Raw genomic sequence first — 16,471 nt, forward strand, 5'->3', positions numbered from 1 at the left:
CATAGTATTGTAGCTGTAAAAAGTGGTAAAAAAGTCATGGTTTATCTCTGTTCATCATTTTCCTGTAAATAAATGAACCATTGTTAAAGTTTTTCAGCAGCCTTTTCTTGTCCTCTTGGTCCCAAGGTTTTGGGTAAACTTCATGGTACTCCATCTGTCCCCCTATACATAAAGGTCATAAAAAGTCATAGTATAGCATGTCAAAAAATTATTTAAAAAAATCATAGTATAGCATGTCGTAAAAATAGTAAAGAAATTTATAAAATATTTGTAGTATAGTATGTAGTAAAAGAATTTATAAAATAGTCATAAAAAGTCATAGTATAGTATGTTGAAGAAAATCATAGTATAGTATGTAGAAAAAAGTCAAAACAGTCATAATATAGTGTGTCAAAAAAATACATAGACTAGTATGTTGAAAAAGGTCATAAATAAGTCATAGTACAGTATGACAAAAAAGTCATAGTATAGTATGTTGAAAAAAAGTCATAGTATTGTATGTTAAAAAAAAGTCATAAATAAGTCATAGTATAGTATGTTGAAAAAAATCATAGTATAGTATGTTGAAAAAAAGTCATACTATAATATAATGAAAAAATTCATAGTCTAGTATGTCGAAAAAAGTCATAAATAAGTCATAGTATAATATGTTGAAAAAAGTCATAAAAGTCTTAGAATAGTATGTCGAAAAAAATCATAAAACAGTCATAATATAGTGTGTCGAAAAGAGTCATAGACTAGTATGTTGAAAAAGGTCATAAATAAGTCATAGTATAGTATGTCTAAAAAAGTCATAGTATAGTATGTTAAAAAAAGTCCTAGAATAGTATGTCGAAAGAAATCATAGTATAATATAATATAGTGTGTAGAAAAAATTCATAGTCTAGTATGTCGAAAAAGGTCATAAATAAGTCATAGTAGTATAGTTGTATGTTGAATGTTGAAAAAAGTCATAGTATAGTATGTTGAAAAAAGTTATAGTATAGTATGTTGAAAAAAGTGATAAAAAAGTCATAGTATAGTATGATGAAAAAATTCACAAAAAAGTCATAGTATAGTATGTTGAAAAAAGTCATAGTATAGTATGGTGAAAAAAGTCATAGTATAGTATGTTGAAAAAATTCATAAAAAAGTCATAGTATAGTATGTTGAAAAAATTCATAAAAAAGTCATAGTATAGTATGTTGAAAAAATCATTAAAAAGTCATAGTATTGTATGTTGAAAAAGGCCATAAAAAAAGTCTTAGTATAGTATGTTGAAAAAAGTCATAGTATAGTATGTTGAAAAAAGTCATAAAAAAATCATAGTATAGTATGTTGAAAAAAGTCATAGTATAGTATGGTGAAAAAAGTCATAGTATAGTATGGGTCATAGTATGTCGAAAATAGTCATAGTATAGTATGTTGAAAAATAACATAAAAAGTCATTGTATTTCATGTCGAAAAGTCATAAAAAAAGTCATAGTATAGTATGTTGAAAAAAGTCATAGTATAGTATGTTGAAAAAAGTCATAAAAACATCATAGTATAGTATGTTGAAAAAGGTCATAAAAAAGTCTTAGTATAGTATGTCAAAGAAAGTCATAGTATAGTATGTTGAAAAATAACATAAAAAGTAATTGTATTGCATGTTGAAAATTCATAAAAAAGTCATAGTATAGTATGTTGAAAAAAATCATTAAAAAGTCATAGTATTGTTGCTGTATGTCAAAAAAAAGTCATAGTATAGTATGTTGAAAAAATTCATAAAAAAGTCATAGTATAGTATGTTGAAAAAATTCATAAAAAAGTAATAGTATAGTATGGTGAAAAAAGTCATAGTATAGTATGTTGCATAGTATGTCGAAAATAGTCATAGTATAGTACGTTGAAAAATAACATAAAAAGTCATTGTATTGCATGTCAAAAAGTCATAAAAAAAGTCATAGTATAGTATGCTGAAAAAAGTCATAGTATAGTATGTTGAAAAAAGTCATAGTATAGTATGTTGAAAAAAGTCATAAAAAAATCATAGTATAGTATGTTGAAAAACGGCATAGTATAGTATGTTGAAAAAGGTCATAAATAAGTCATAGTATAGTATGTCTAAAAAAGTCATAGTATAGTATGTTAAAAAAAGTCCTAGAATAGTATGTCGAAAGAAATCATAGTATAATATAATATAGTGTGTAGAAAAAATTCATAGTCTAGTATGTCGAAAAAGGTCATAAATAAGTCATAGTAGTATAGTTGTATGTTGAATGTTGAAAAAAGTCATAGTATAGTATGTTGAAAAAAGTTATAGTATAGTATGTTGAAAAAAGTGATAAAAAAGTCATAGTATAGTATGATGAAAAAATTCATAAAAAAGTCATAGTATAGTATGTTGAAAAAATTCATAAAAAAGTCATAGTATAGTATGTTGAAAAAATCATTAAAAAGTCATAGTATTGTATGTTGAAAAAGGCCATAAAAAAAGTCTTAGTATAGTATGTTGAAAAAAGTCATAGTATAGTATGTTGAAAAAAGTCATAAAAAAATCATAGTATAGTATGTTGAAAAAAGTCATAGTATAGTATGGTGAAAAAAGTCATAGTATAGTATGGGTCATAGTATGTCGAAAATAGTCATAGTATAGTATGTTGAAAAATAACATAAAAAGTCATTGTATTGCATGTCGAAAAGTCATAAAAAAAGTCATAGTATAGTATGTTGAAAAAAGTCATAGTATAGTATGTTGAAAAAAGTCATAAAAACATCATAGTATAGTATGTTGAAAAAGGTCATAAAAAAGTCTTAGTATAGTATGTCAAAGAAAGTCATAGTATAGTATGTTGAAAAATAACATAAAAAGTAATTGTATTGCATGTGGAAAATTCATAAAAAAGTCATAGTATAGTATGTTGAAAAAAATCATTAAAAAGTCATAGTATTGTTGCTGTATGTCAAAAAAAAGTCATAGTATAGTATGTTGAAAAAATTCATAAAAAAGTCATAGTATAGTATGTTGAAAAAATTCATAAAAAAGTAATAGTATAGTATGGTGAAAAAAGTCATAGTATAGTATGTTGCATAGTATGTCGAAAATAGTCATAGTATAGTACGTTGAAAAATAACATAAAAAGTCATTGTATTGCATGTCAAAAAGTCATAAAAAAAGTCATAGTATAGTATGCTGAAAAAGGTCATAGTATAGTATGTTGAAAAAAGTCATAGTATAGTATGTTGAAAAAAGTCATAAAAAAATCATAGTATAGTATGTTGAAAAACGGCATAGTATAGTATGTTGAAAAAGGTCATAAAAAAGTCTTAGTATAGTATGTCAAAGAAAGTCATAGTATAGTATGTTGAAAAATAACATAAAAAGTAATTGTATTGCATGTTGAAAAGTTATAAAAAAAGTCATAGTATAGTAGGTTGAAAAAAATCATTAAAAAGTCATAGTATTGTAGCTGTATGTCAAAAAAAAGTCATAGTATAGTATGTTGAAAAAATTCATAAAAAAGTCATAGTATAGTATGTTGAAAAAATCATTAAAAAGTCATAGTATTGTAGCTGTAAAAAGTGGTAAAAAAGTCATGTTTTATCTCTGTTCATCATTTTCCTGTAAATAAATGAACCATTGTTAAAGTGTTTCAGCAGCCTTTTCTTGTCCTTTTGGTCCCAAGGTTTTGGGTAAACTTCATGGTACTACATATACATTAAGTAAAGGTCATAAAAAGTCATAGTATAGCATGTCAAAAAATTATAAAAGAAATCATAGTATAGCATGTCGTAAAAATAGTATAGGATGTCATAAAAAAGTCATAGCTTAGTATGTCAAAAAAGTCATAAAAAAGTCATAGTATAGTATGTTGAAGAAAATCATAGTATAGTATGTCAAAAAAATCATAAAAAAGTCATAGTATAGTATGATGAAAAGAAATCATAGTATAGTATGTCAAAAAAGTCATAAAAAAGTCATAGTATAGTATGTTGTAGTATTGTAGCTGTAAAAAGTGGTAAAAAAGTCATGGTTTATCTCTGTTCATCATTTTCCTGTAAATAAATGAACCATTGTTAAAGTGTTTCAGCAGCCTTTTCTTGTCCTTTTGGTCCCAAGGTTTTGGGTAAACTTCATGGTACTACATATACATTAAGTAAAGGTCATAAAAAGTCATAGTATAGCATGTCAAAAAATTATTTAAAAAAATCATAGTATAGCATGTCTTAAAAATAGTATAGGATGTCATAAAAAAAGTCATAGTATATTGTCGTACAAAGATTCATAAAAAGGTCATAGTATAGTATGTTATAAAAAATTTATAAAATATTCGTAGTATAGTATGTTGTAAAAGAATTTATAAAATAGTCATAAAAAAGTCATAGTATAGTATGTTGAAGAAAATCGTAGTATAGTATGTCAAAAAAGTCATAAAAAAGTCATAGTAAGTCTAAAAAAGTTATAGTATATTTAGTAGAAAAAGGTCATAATATAGTATGTCCAAAATAGTCATATTTCCGTGAACCATCTCCGTGAACCATCACCTTATCGTGGTGGAGAGGTTTGTGTGTCTCTGTGAACCTGAGGGCTGTGTTGTCTGGAGCTTTGTGCTCCTGGTAGGGTCTCCCAAGGCAAAGTGGTCTCAGGTGAGGGGCCAGACAAAGAATGGTTCAAAAACCCCAATGAAGAAGCAAGGTAGAGATGGAGTGACCCTGCCCGGAGGAAGCCCGGGGCCCCGCCTGGAGCCAGGCCCAGACGGGCGGGCTCGCCGGGCGAGCGCCCTGGTGGCCGGGTTTGCCACGGAGCCCGGCCGGGCACAGCCCGAACAAGCTACGTGGCTCCCATCTCCAGCCCATGGGCCCACCACCTGTGGGAGGAACCGTTGGGGTCGGGTGCGATGCCACATGGGTGGCAGTGAAGGTCAGGGGCCTCGACGGACCAGACCCGGGCGGCAGACGCTGGCTCTGGGGACGTGGAACGTCACCTCTCTGTGGGGAAGGAGCCGGAACTGGTGCGGGAGGTGGAGCGCTACCGGTTAGATCTGGTGGGGCTTACCTCACGCACAGTCTCGGTTCTGGAACCATACTCCTGGATAGGGGTTGGACTCTTTTCTTCTCCGGAGTTGCCCAGGGTGTGAGGCGCCGGGCGGGTGTGGGGATACTCACAAGCCCCGGCTGAGCGCCGCTGTGTTGGAGTTTACCCCGTGGACGGAGGGTCGCCTCCCCACGCCTGCGGGTTGTGGGGGGAAAACTCTGACTGTTGTTTGTGCATATGCACCAAACAGGAGTTCGGAGTATTCGGCCTTCTTGGAGACCTTGACTGAGTCCTGCATGGGGCTCCAGTGGGGGACTCCATTGTTCTGCTGGGGGACTTCAACGCACACGTGGGCAATGATGGAGACACCTGAGAGGCGTGATTGGGAGGAACGGCCTCCCTGATCTAAACCAGAGTGGTTGTTTGTTGTTGGACTTCTGTGCTAGTCATGGATTGTCTATAACGAACACCATGTTCGAACATAGGGATGCTCATAAGTGTACCTGGTACCAGAGCACCCTAGGCCAAGGTCAATGATCGATTTCATAATCGTTTCATCTGATCTGAGGCCGTATGTTTTGGACACTCGGGTGAAGAGAGGGCAGAGCTGTCAACCGATCACCATCTGGTGGTGAGTTGGGTCAGGGGTGGGGAAGACTCTGGACAGACCTGGTAAGCCCAAACGTGTAGTGCGGGTAAATTGGGAACGTCTGGAGGAGGCCCCTGTCCGACAGACTTTCAACTCACACCTCCGGGCGGAGCTTTTCGGCATCCCTGTGGAGGCTGGGGGCATTGAACCCGAGTGGACAATGTTCAAAGTTTCCATTGCTGAAGCTGCGGCGAGGAGCTGTGGTCTTAGGATCTTAGGTGCCTCAAGGGGCGGTAACCCACGAACACCGTGGTGGACACCAGTGGTCAGGGAAGCCGTCCGACTGAAGAAGGAGTCCTTCCGGGATATGTTATCTCGGAGGACTCGGAGGCAGTTGCAGGGTACCGGCGGGCCCGAAGGGCTGCAGCCTCTGCCGTGAAAGAGGCAAAGCAGCGGGTGTGGGAGAAGTTTGGAGAAGACATGGAGAAGGACTTTCGTCGGCACCAAAGTGTTTCTGGAAAACTGTTCGCCACCTCAGGAGGGGGGAAGGGGGAACCATCCAAGCGGTGTACAGTAAGGATGGGACACTGTTGACCTCCACTGAGGAGGTAATAGGGCGGTGGAGGGAGCACTTTGAGGAACTCCTGAATCCGACTAATACGCCCTCTATGTTAGAGGCAGAGCTGGAGGATAACGGGGATTGTCGTCGATTTCCCAGGCGGAAGTCACTGATGTAGTCAAACAACTACACAGTGGCAAAGCCCCGGGATTGATGAGATCCGTCCAGAAATGCTCAAGGCTCTGGGTGTGGAGGGGTTGTCCTGGTTGACACGCCTCTTCAACATTGCGTGGAAGTCTGGGACGGTGCCAAAGGAGTGGCAGACTGGGGTGGTGGTTCCTCTTTTTAAAAGGGGGACCAGAGGGTGTGTGCCAATTATAGGGGTATCACACTTCTCAGCCTCCCTGGTAAAGTCTACTCCAAGGTGCTGGAAAGGAGGGTTCGGCCGATAGTCGAACCTCGGGTTGAGGAGGAACAATGCGGATTCCGTCCTGGTCGTGGAACAACGGACCAGCTCTTCACTCGCAAGGATCCTGGAGGAGCCTGGGAGTATGCCCAACCGGGTCTACATGTGTTTTGTGGATTTGGAGAAGGCGTATGACCGGGTCCCCCGGGAGATACTGTGGGAGGTGCTGCGGGGAGTATGGGGTGAGGGGGTTCTACCAGGGCCATCCAATCTCTGTATGACCAAAGTGAGAGCTGTGTCCGGTTCTCGGTAGTAAGTCGGACTCGTTTCAGGTGAGGGTTGGCCTCCGCCAGGGCTGCGCTTTGTCACCAATCCTGTTTGTAATATTTATGGACAGGATATCGAGGCGTAGTCGGGTGGGGAGGGGTTGCAGTTTGGTGGGCTGGGGATCTCATCGCTGCTCTTTGCAGATGATGTGGTCCTGATGGCATCATCGGCCTGCGACCTTCAGCACTCACTGGATCGGTTCGCAACCGAGTGTGAAGCGGTTGGGATGAGGATCAGCACCTCTAAATCGGAGGCCATGGTTCTCAGCAGGAAACCGATGGAATGCCTTCTCCAGGTAGGGAATGAGTCCTTACCCCAAGTGAAGGAGTTCAAGTACCTTGGGGTTTTGTTCGCGAGTGAGGGGACAATGGAGCGGGAGATTGGTCGGAGAATCGGCAGCGGGTGCGGTATTGCATTCAATCTATCGCACCGTTGGACGAAAAGAGAGCTGAGCCAGAAGGCAAAGCTCTCGATCTACCGTCAGTTTTCGTTCCTACCCTCACCTATGGTCATGAAGGCTGGGTCATGACCGAAAAGAACGAGATCCAGGGTACAAGCGGCGAAATGGGTTTCCTCAGGAGGGTGGCTGGCGTCTCCCTTAGAGATAGGGTGAGAAGCTCAGTCATCCGTGAGGAGCTCGGAGAGAGCCGCTGCTCCTTTGCGTCGAAAGGAGCCAGTTGAGGTGGTTCGGGCATCTGGTAAGGATGCCCCTGGGCGCCTCCCTAGGGAGGTGTTCCAGGCACGTCCCAGCTGGGAGGAGGCCTCGGGAAGACCCAGGACTAGGTGGAGGGATTATATCTCCAACCTGGCCTGGGAACGCCGATCCCCAGTCGGAGCTGGTTAATGTTGCTCGGGAAAGGGAAGTTTGGGGTCCCCTGCTGGAGCTGCTCCCCCCGCGACCCGACACCGGATAAGCGGACGAAGATGGATGGATGGATGGATGGAAAATAGTCATAGTTATAGTACATGTCGAAAAAAGTCATAGTATAGTATGTTGAAAAAAGCCATAGTATAGTATTTCAAAAATAGTCATAGTTATAGTACATGTATGGTGAAAAAAGTCATAGTATAGTATGTAGAACAAAGTCATAAAAAATGCATAACTAGTATGTCGAAAAAGGTCATAAATAAGTCATAGTATAGTATGTAGAACAAAGTCATAAAAAAATTCATAGACTAGTATGTTGAAAAAAGTCATAAAAAAGTCAAAGTATAGTATGTTGAAAAAAAGTCATAAAAAATTTAAAGTATAGTATGTCGAAAAAAGTCAGTGCAATATGTTGAAAAGTCGTATAAAAAGTCATAGTCATAGTATGTCGAAAAAGTCATAAAAAAGTCACAGTACAGTATGTCGAAAAAAGTCATAAAAAAGTCATAGTTTAGTATGTCGAAAAGGTCATTTTGATTTGAATTCTTCATCCTGGAAAGTAGGTCTCAAAACCCTCGCACCCCACGAGGTTCAAACACATGACCTGGGACACAGGGCTATGTTTTGACATGTATGTCAAAGGTCATAGGATGTCATAAAAAATTCATAGAAAAGTCATGTCACACAACTATGTCGTAAAAAAAAAAAAATCATAAAAAAGTCAAAATATAGTATGTTGTAAAGAAATCATAAAAAGTCATTGTATAGTAGGTTATAAAAGAACCATAAAAAGTAATAGTATAGTATGTCATAAAAAAGTCTTAGTATAGTTTTTTATAAAAAAATACATAAAAAAGTCAATATATGTTATGTTATAAAAAAAGTCATAATTTAGTCATAAAAAGGTAATTTTATGTCAAAACAAAGTGAAAAGTATGAGCCCCTTGTCTGCGTGGTCCACTTGGTTGGCTTGCTGTCATTCAGGAAGGACACGACTTGGCAAGGTGGTTAGCCATTTGGTGTGAAAAACCTGACAACCTACTGTTAGGAAAGATCTATCTATAATGTTTGTTTGTAAAGCGTCTTTGAGTTCCATGTAAAGCGCTATATAAAACTTATGTATTATTATTATTATTATTATTATTATTAATGTTGTGCTCCAGCAACATTATATATTTTAGTTGCTATAAATCAGTGGTCCTGAGTCTGAATAACATGAAATGAAGCACAGGTCATCCTTGTACAGCACCCTAATACTCCGGGACAGGATTCAGGTGCTCTCACGGCCACAGCTTCAGTCAGCATCAATTCAATCAAAGTAGATCTGTGTAAAAACTCTGACTTCAGTTTGACTCATTTCCTCATTTATTTTAAATGCAACAGCAGGTTTGACACCAATAGCAGCAGCCATGTGCTCTGCTGGGTGCCATTGAGCAAGACATTGATCAGTTTTAAACTGTATGTTGATCTCGAGTGTCTCTGAAATACATCATGATGTAGGAGGCCTAGGGATTACTTTCCTGCAGGGCAGTGGACGTAGGGAGTACTTCTCTCCCCTCCAACAACATCACAAAACACATTTGATGTTAAAACTAATTGAAATGATTTTGTAACCATAATAATTATACATTCAAATTAAATAGGAGTACTTGAAAAACAAACAATTGCACGTTAAAATTCAAACCTGGAGTAGTAAAGATCACCTTTTTTTTGGCATCTGTGCTGTTGCACTGGTGGTGACATGTTATGCAGATAATTTGAATCTACTGCAACAGAGATAATGGCAAGGTAGAAACAGACCTAGGTTCAGCTGCACATAAAATAAAAAATAAAAAAAGAAACTTTATTTAGAAAACTTTTAACAGCTGATCAGGACACCTTTTTTTTTTAGCGTGGAAGGATGCTTGGATGGAGCAGCAGACTAGCTAACTATTTAACCGACTGGTCTATCTAGCTATCTAAATCGGATGTATTCGCCTCGCTGAAACATACTATGTGTGTGTGTAGGAGTACTGACTGACAAACTAAAAACAAGAATCATCCCTATCTGACGTTATGTACTGACTTTCTAGATAGCTAATTCCCAAAGTGGCTCAGCGTGTATCCATTAAGCATCTCTCTCTAAGTGCCCACTGCTTTTAGAGTGCCTGATTCCAACTGCCTCCTGGCACAGCACTCAATGTTAATGTCAGTGGGCTCAGAAAGCAGTTTCTTCCCAGATCCCAAACTGACATATATAAAATCATCATTTTGTCTAAAACCCAAAAAAAGATTTCACTTCACTTTCATAGTGACTAAGAAAACCACTAAATGGAAATATTTGAGATGCTGTAACCAGTATTGACGTTTTTTTTTGCTTAAAAACTTAGACAATTATAAAATGTGTCAAAGATTAACTTCCTGTGGGTTAACTAATCAGTTAATCGACTCATTGATTTAAACTCTAAATCTGGTTGAAATGCGGCTAAAAAATTCAAACAGGCTCGGGTGTTTATCACTTGTTTAAATACCTATCACAGTAGAGGAGGCTGGAGCTTAAAGTTACAACAATGGTATTGTTTACAACAGCAGAAACCGAGGCAAAACATAGAAATTACCCCAAGTATGAAATAAAGAATTGGATACGGGAGCTAATAAGGAAAGAGCAACTGTAAAGATCTTGACAGGAGACTCCTGTTCAGTTCCTGAGGCCTCAGGGCTGTCGGTCCGAGTGTCTTTTTTTTTTTTGATACTTCAACTGGGTGGCGATAGAGTAGCACCCATTAGCTGCTGCTTGTTGTCCCACATCAGCTCCTCCTGGGCTTCCTTCTTTTTTTTTTTGCCCAAATCCAGACATCACTGGCTGCAGTATTTAACAAAGATGGCAGTGTGTAAATGGTAAACCTAAACTCCAGGCTTCAAAATGTCAAAAAAGCTAACGGTTGACATCACAGAAGTTACAGTCGAGGGTGTCAGCGTGGCACGATGTCACCACACACCTGTGAGCAGTTTGAGCGTTGCGTTTTTCAGGCACTTGTTCCCAGGGCTTCTCTGATCATTTAAAGATTCTTTGAGTGGACACACACCTTTAATAACTAACTAACAAAAGGGACTGAACCAGCCGTTAAGATGACAAACAAGTGACTGATTTATTGACTAGCAAATTGATGATCAACTTCCTTAAGACAGAGTTCATTGTAGCCCGATTAGCTGCGTGGTTTAATAGCTATCAAACAATTACCTAACGGACTGACTGCGAATCTGACCGAATCTTTTAAATCAAGTTTATCCAAATTGTTATTTATTTATTTATTTTTTATGTTGCTGACTGACTCACTTGCTAAGGCTGAGCTCAGATTAAAGGAGGTTCTGGTTGACAGTCTCAATAATTCAAAACTCATTGATATTAACACAGTTAAATTGTAATGGGTTAGTTGGACAGCTGAGATCAGGGAAAGGCAGATCTAAATGTGCAAGCTAGGTCCTAAGACGTGAGAACAACAGGTGTAATAATATTGTTTGAGGCAATGGGATTTCATAACGCCTGTAATCTGAGCACAGCCTAACCGGCTGATTTACAAGTATTTGTTCAATCAGTGTGCATTTAAAGGAACACGCCGACTTATTGGGACTTTAGCTTATTCACAGTAACCCCCAGAGTTAGATAAATCCATATGCACCCTTCTCATCTCTGTGCGTGTTGTAACTCTGTCCGACTCCCCCAGCGCTAGCTTAGCCTAGCACAGATGCTGGAGGTAACCGGTTCCAACTAGCCTACTGCTCCGAATAAGTGACAAAATAACACCAACATGTTCCTATTTACATGTTGTGATTTGTATAGTCACAGCGTGTACAAATAACAAGGTCACATGAGACACAGCCATCTTCTAACCGTATACAAACTGGGAACTATATTCTCAGAAAGGCGAAGCACTGCTACTTCTGCTACTTGGGCGGAGTGATTTTCTAGCAGCACCTGAAGCCCTGTGGTGAGGAGCAGAGAGTTCGCTCAGAGTTGGAGTAATAGAGTCAACAATTACTAGATAGTAAAATATATAGTGACTTTGTTATTTGTACACCCTGTGACTATACAAATCACAACATGTAAATAGGAAAATGTTGGCGTTATTTCGTCACTTATTGGGAGCAGTAGGCTAGTTGGAACCAGTTACCTCCAGGATCTGTGCTAGGCTAAGCTAGTGCTGGGGACGTCAGACAGAGTTACGACACGCACGGAGATGAGAAGGGTATGTATCGATTTACGGCGAATAAGCTAAAGTCCAAATAAATCGCTGTGTTCCTTTAAAGATTAAATCTTATCCTGTGGGAGTCACCAACCAATCAGCCAGGAATCTCTAAATTTAAATTAATATGATTAGATGAAATGATCCAAATATATACTCAGTTTGGTAACTCCGATCAACACTCTGACATTATTTTGAGAATACAGACCCAGGTCCAGTCAAACTCATTCTCTTTTGACACTTCTTAAAAACTTAAAATAATTATAATAATAATAATAATATCTTTCCAGTATTAAATAATCTTATATAAAAACACACACACACATACACACAAAAGTTTGAAATAAATGGCAATGCTCCCCCTCCCCCTTCCCAGTTCACAACATACAATTCTATACACGTCGTCCCACTTTCGCATCTCTTGTTCCTTCCGTGGATCCCACCTTCCCTTCATCGGTAACGTTACTTCCATTGCCACGGCTCCATGCAGTACCAGTTATTGTGCAGCAAATTGTCCCTGTTGCTGTTGTCATTCAAGTCTCGTCTTTTGTATATTTCAATGCAAAGCTGCACAGACATTGTGAAAAAAGCTCGATAGGTGATTTTTTTTCTGGCTTGCTTGTATACAGATATATATACACATACTATATATATATATATATATATATATATATATATATATATATATATATATATATATATATATATATATAAAATATGTATTTTTTTTTACTCATGGCATTGGGTTAAACATGTATTGGTAATGATAGTAATAATGAGGATAATAGGAACAATCATAATCTGAGATTAAGAGTAGGAAAGAACGGTTTGCTACTAGCTCGGAATTCAAAGGGGTGGATGAGGAGAGACGGACAAGTCAAGACAAGACATTGATTATTTCTTCTCTGCACGAGACCTAAATAGTCACTTTAGTTCTTTAGGCTCCGCCCAGTGTCATCGCTCCCTACCAGTCACTGGTCAGTTTGGTGCTTTGGTCCCGTTTTGGAGGAGCGGGAGGTGGGCCTCGCCGCAGCGTTGCATAGCCTGAGATGTTGGCATGTTTGGTGGAGTGGGAGTGCGTGTGGTGGCGGGACAAAGTGTGGGAGTGTCCTCGCACGCCGTGCTGCTGCTGCTGCAGGAGCTCGGGGGGAGGAGGCGGTAGGAGCGCCATGTCGTCCATGGTGGCCACGGGCTCCATCTTAGAGGAGGGGATGAGGTGGGAGGAGGTGAGCGAGCCATGGCGAGACACCGACTTCCGCTTCAGGGTGCGGTTGAGGTCTTCCAGGAAGTGGGGCTTTAGTGCCAGCGTGCTTGGCCCCGGGGATTTCGGGGAGGTGGCGGGGATGGGCGAGGAGGAAGAAGAATAAGAGGACAGGGAGGGAGGCGGGGTCTGAGACAGAGGAGGCGGCGACAGGGGCATTGCGGTGGTGATGTCATACTGGGCTGTGTTGCTGGTCCGCCGGTTCAGCGTCGGAGGAAGGATCGCCCCCTTTTTCAGCGAACCTTGTTTCCATGTCGATGACGACAGAGAGGAAGGCACCGGCTGCTGAGGCGGCTGCATCTGAGGCTGGGGGTTCACCACGGCGACCTTCGGGGGGGGATGGAACTCCGATGGGTGGGGAGGAGGAGGGAAAAGCTCAAAGTCACTGGGGGGCGGCGGGAAGTAGTCGGGCGACAAGTCGACGCGAGGAGGCTGCGCGGGGGGAGGCGGGGGCGGAGGGGAAGGGAACTCAGAGGGCTGGTGGGGCTGGCTCGTCTGCAGCCCCTGGAGGGCCAACGGGAGGTTCGCCAAGTTCAGCTTCCCCGGCTTAGGAAGCGGCGCGGGAAGCGCGGAGGAGTCCTTCGAAGGAGACCCGGTCGCCGACGAGGAGCTGGAAGAGGTACCCGTTTGAGGAGCTTGGCCGAATTTGTTGACCAGGCTCTCCACCTTCTTTGGCCTCTCATCCTGGGTCTCGCCTGAGGAGCTGGACCGGATGGAGGAGGCTCTCTGTGGGGCTGGCGGAGGCCCCCGCTTGGTGGACCCCGTGGACGAGGTGGTAGGCGACTTCTTTATGGGTGAGCCCGTCTTGGAGGACGATGAAGAGGGAGGAGGAGGGAATTCTCCCAGGGAGCTGTCGGGAGGGGGAGGAGGGGGGAACTCTGGGGACGGTGGCGCCACAACGCCTCCGGGCTGCCACTTTGGTTTGGCCTTGACCGCCGGAGGAGACTGAGGAGCGGTGAACTTCGATCCTTCGGCGGAGTTGGAGGCAGGCAGAGAGGAAGTAGCCGAGTTTCCCGGGAACTGATTGACAATCTGTTTGACCAGAGAGGAGGTAGCGGCCGCGATGGAGACTGAAGAAAAGGAGGAGGAGGGAGATATGGCAAGGTTTTTGGAGGAGAGGCTGTGCTGCTTTGGCAGAGTGGGAGGCGGCTGATTCGGGGAGTGTCCCGTTGAGAAGCTTTGCTGCTTTTTCACCGGCCCGTGGCCGCTATAGGGCTGCGTTGGTGACACAGGCGAGAGGGCAATTGGGAGGGAAGAAGGACCCGAGGGCTTGCGAGCAGTTTGAGGGGGGAAACCACCGGTGAAGGTTTTGGGAGGCGCAGGAGGGGGCGCATTGGGGGACAGAGGCCGGAGAACTTGCAGTGTGGATGGGGGAGAAAGCTCAGCTGGAGGTGGAGGAGGGGGAGAATTATCATCACTCATTTCTGGGCTGAAGTCGTACACCATGTGTGGAAACTTGTGTGCCAGGAACTGCTGGAGGCCACTGTTGGAGAGGTGACTGCAGGAGTCCGGGACGGGCTCGGGAAGGGGAGGCAGAGGCAACCCGTTGGCCTCCGGGCTCTCCGGTGGAGGAGGCGGGAGGTAGGAGGGCTCCTGCAAGTCCTCCTCCAGCGGGGGTGGCGGTGGGAGAGCAGAGGGGCTCGGTGGACCATATTTCAGCGCGGCCATGGCTGAGCCAGGAGCCGGTGCCGCAGGTGGGGGAGGAGGGGGAGGAGATGGCGGCAGGGGAGGGGAGGAGCTGTAAGCAGCCGGGAGGGTGTTGTAGTTGGATTTGACAGACTGGATGGGAAGGGCCAATGGGGCGGCTCCCATCGGCTGTGTCATGGACTGGTTCTGGCTCTGCAGGCGAGCCAGCGTGCTGTACTTGACGTATGAGGGGGTCGCGGCTGGCTGATGGGCGACACTTGCGATGGGGGGAGGAGGCGGAGGTGGAGAGGGCGGTGATGGAGAGGAATCCTCAGATGGGAGGAGGCCCTCTGTGTAGCTGGTCCGGGTGGGCTGGGGGGAGGGTATCCGCACAGGGATAGGTCTACTGATAGGGTCGATCCTCATCATCTGGAGAGAGGAATTGGACAGGAAGAGGAGAAACTAAATTACAACAAATAACAAACAACGCCACCATTCTCATGTTTTCGGAAACCACACGATCCAAGACGATGCAAGTTATCAAACACCAAACCAACGCAGTCTGAGAACACACAGATATTGAAACACCACGAAACACACTGCAACATCAAAGTAGCTCAATTATAGTCAGAACACCAAACTTTTTCACCCATTGAAAAAAACTCTGCTGTCCTACAACCATCATCTTGAGACTTTATATTTATCCACTCAGAGGAACCTGAAGGAGGTACTGTGGGCCGACTGAGGCCAGTCCATCTATCCATCCAGTTTCTTAACTGTAACAACTGTAACAAAACTAAAATAGGCTCTAAACTGGATCTAAAATGTGACAAACATACTCCTAATAGTGTCAATCTGGTCACAGATGTGTCCAACTAGTTGTAGGTTGCAGTGTCATTTTTCGTTATATCATTATATGTTGGTTAGGACATTCCATCACACCACGAGGTCAGAAGAAATGACGACAAAAAAAGACAAAATGATTTTTGTTTCTTACAACCTAATTCATCCTAATCTAATGTATGTCATCAATAGTTGTATATATCCACACTAAGGAAAGTGCAACTCCAGAGATATAGTTGCGTTTAGCAGCTTATTAACTATTTGCTGCAGAGTGAGAAAGGCGAAACACTGGTTTTCCTCCCTCTAAGAAATTTGACCTCCTCTGAATGTTCAGATCATCAGATGAGTAGTCTTGCTTTGCCAGACCTTCCTCCACAGATCTGCGTGAAGCACGTCATCCAAAAATGATTAAAAACACTGCTATTTGTTTGTGCCGTAAAAATTATCCTATGTGCTGTTAAGGGTTTTAAGTAATTAAAATTTACATTTTCTGGCCAGTGACGTCACCCAGCCCCCCATTAATGTCCACATCTACCCAAAATGGTCTCAATCGTTTGTGCTACGTATGTGCTGATTTGTGCTGTTAGAAAAACACTTGTGCTACTATATTATCAGACTTTATTTGTTACACGGCTATTTGCGCTGCAAAGGCTTCTGACACCAGCCATCACTTCCATGAACGGGACATTCTATAACTCACTTAACGTGAAAAAGCTTAACGTGGTTTAATGTACCTAAACAACGATCAATCATCACAACATTTCTCTCTCATA

The 16,471-nt window shown here is 41.6% G+C and overlaps 1 protein-coding gene across 4 annotated transcripts in view; it reads right to left on the reverse strand.

Annotated features, from left to right (window-relative positions):
- Positions 1-12,698: 12,698 nt before the first annotated feature.
- Positions 12,699-16,471, reverse strand: part of raph1a (Ras association (RalGDS/AF-6) and pleckstrin homology domains 1a) — an 89,399-nt gene continuing 85,626 nt past the window's right edge. For all 4 annotated transcript variants that reach the window (XM_028591812.1, XM_028591809.1, XM_028591810.1 and 1 more), the window contains one exon: positions 12,699-15,284. In XM_028591812.1, coding sequence (XP_028447613.1) covers positions 12,933-15,284 — 2,352 coding nt within the window. In that variant the 3' untranslated portion in view covers positions 12,699-12,932. The remainder of the gene's footprint in view (positions 15,285-16,471) is intronic.

This window comes from Perca flavescens, chromosome 11 (genome assembly GCF_004354835.1).
Source record: "Perca flavescens isolate YP-PL-M2 chromosome 11, PFLA_1.0, whole genome shotgun sequence".
NCBI classification, from domain to species: domain Eukaryota; kingdom Metazoa; phylum Chordata; class Actinopteri; order Perciformes; family Percidae; genus Perca; species Perca flavescens.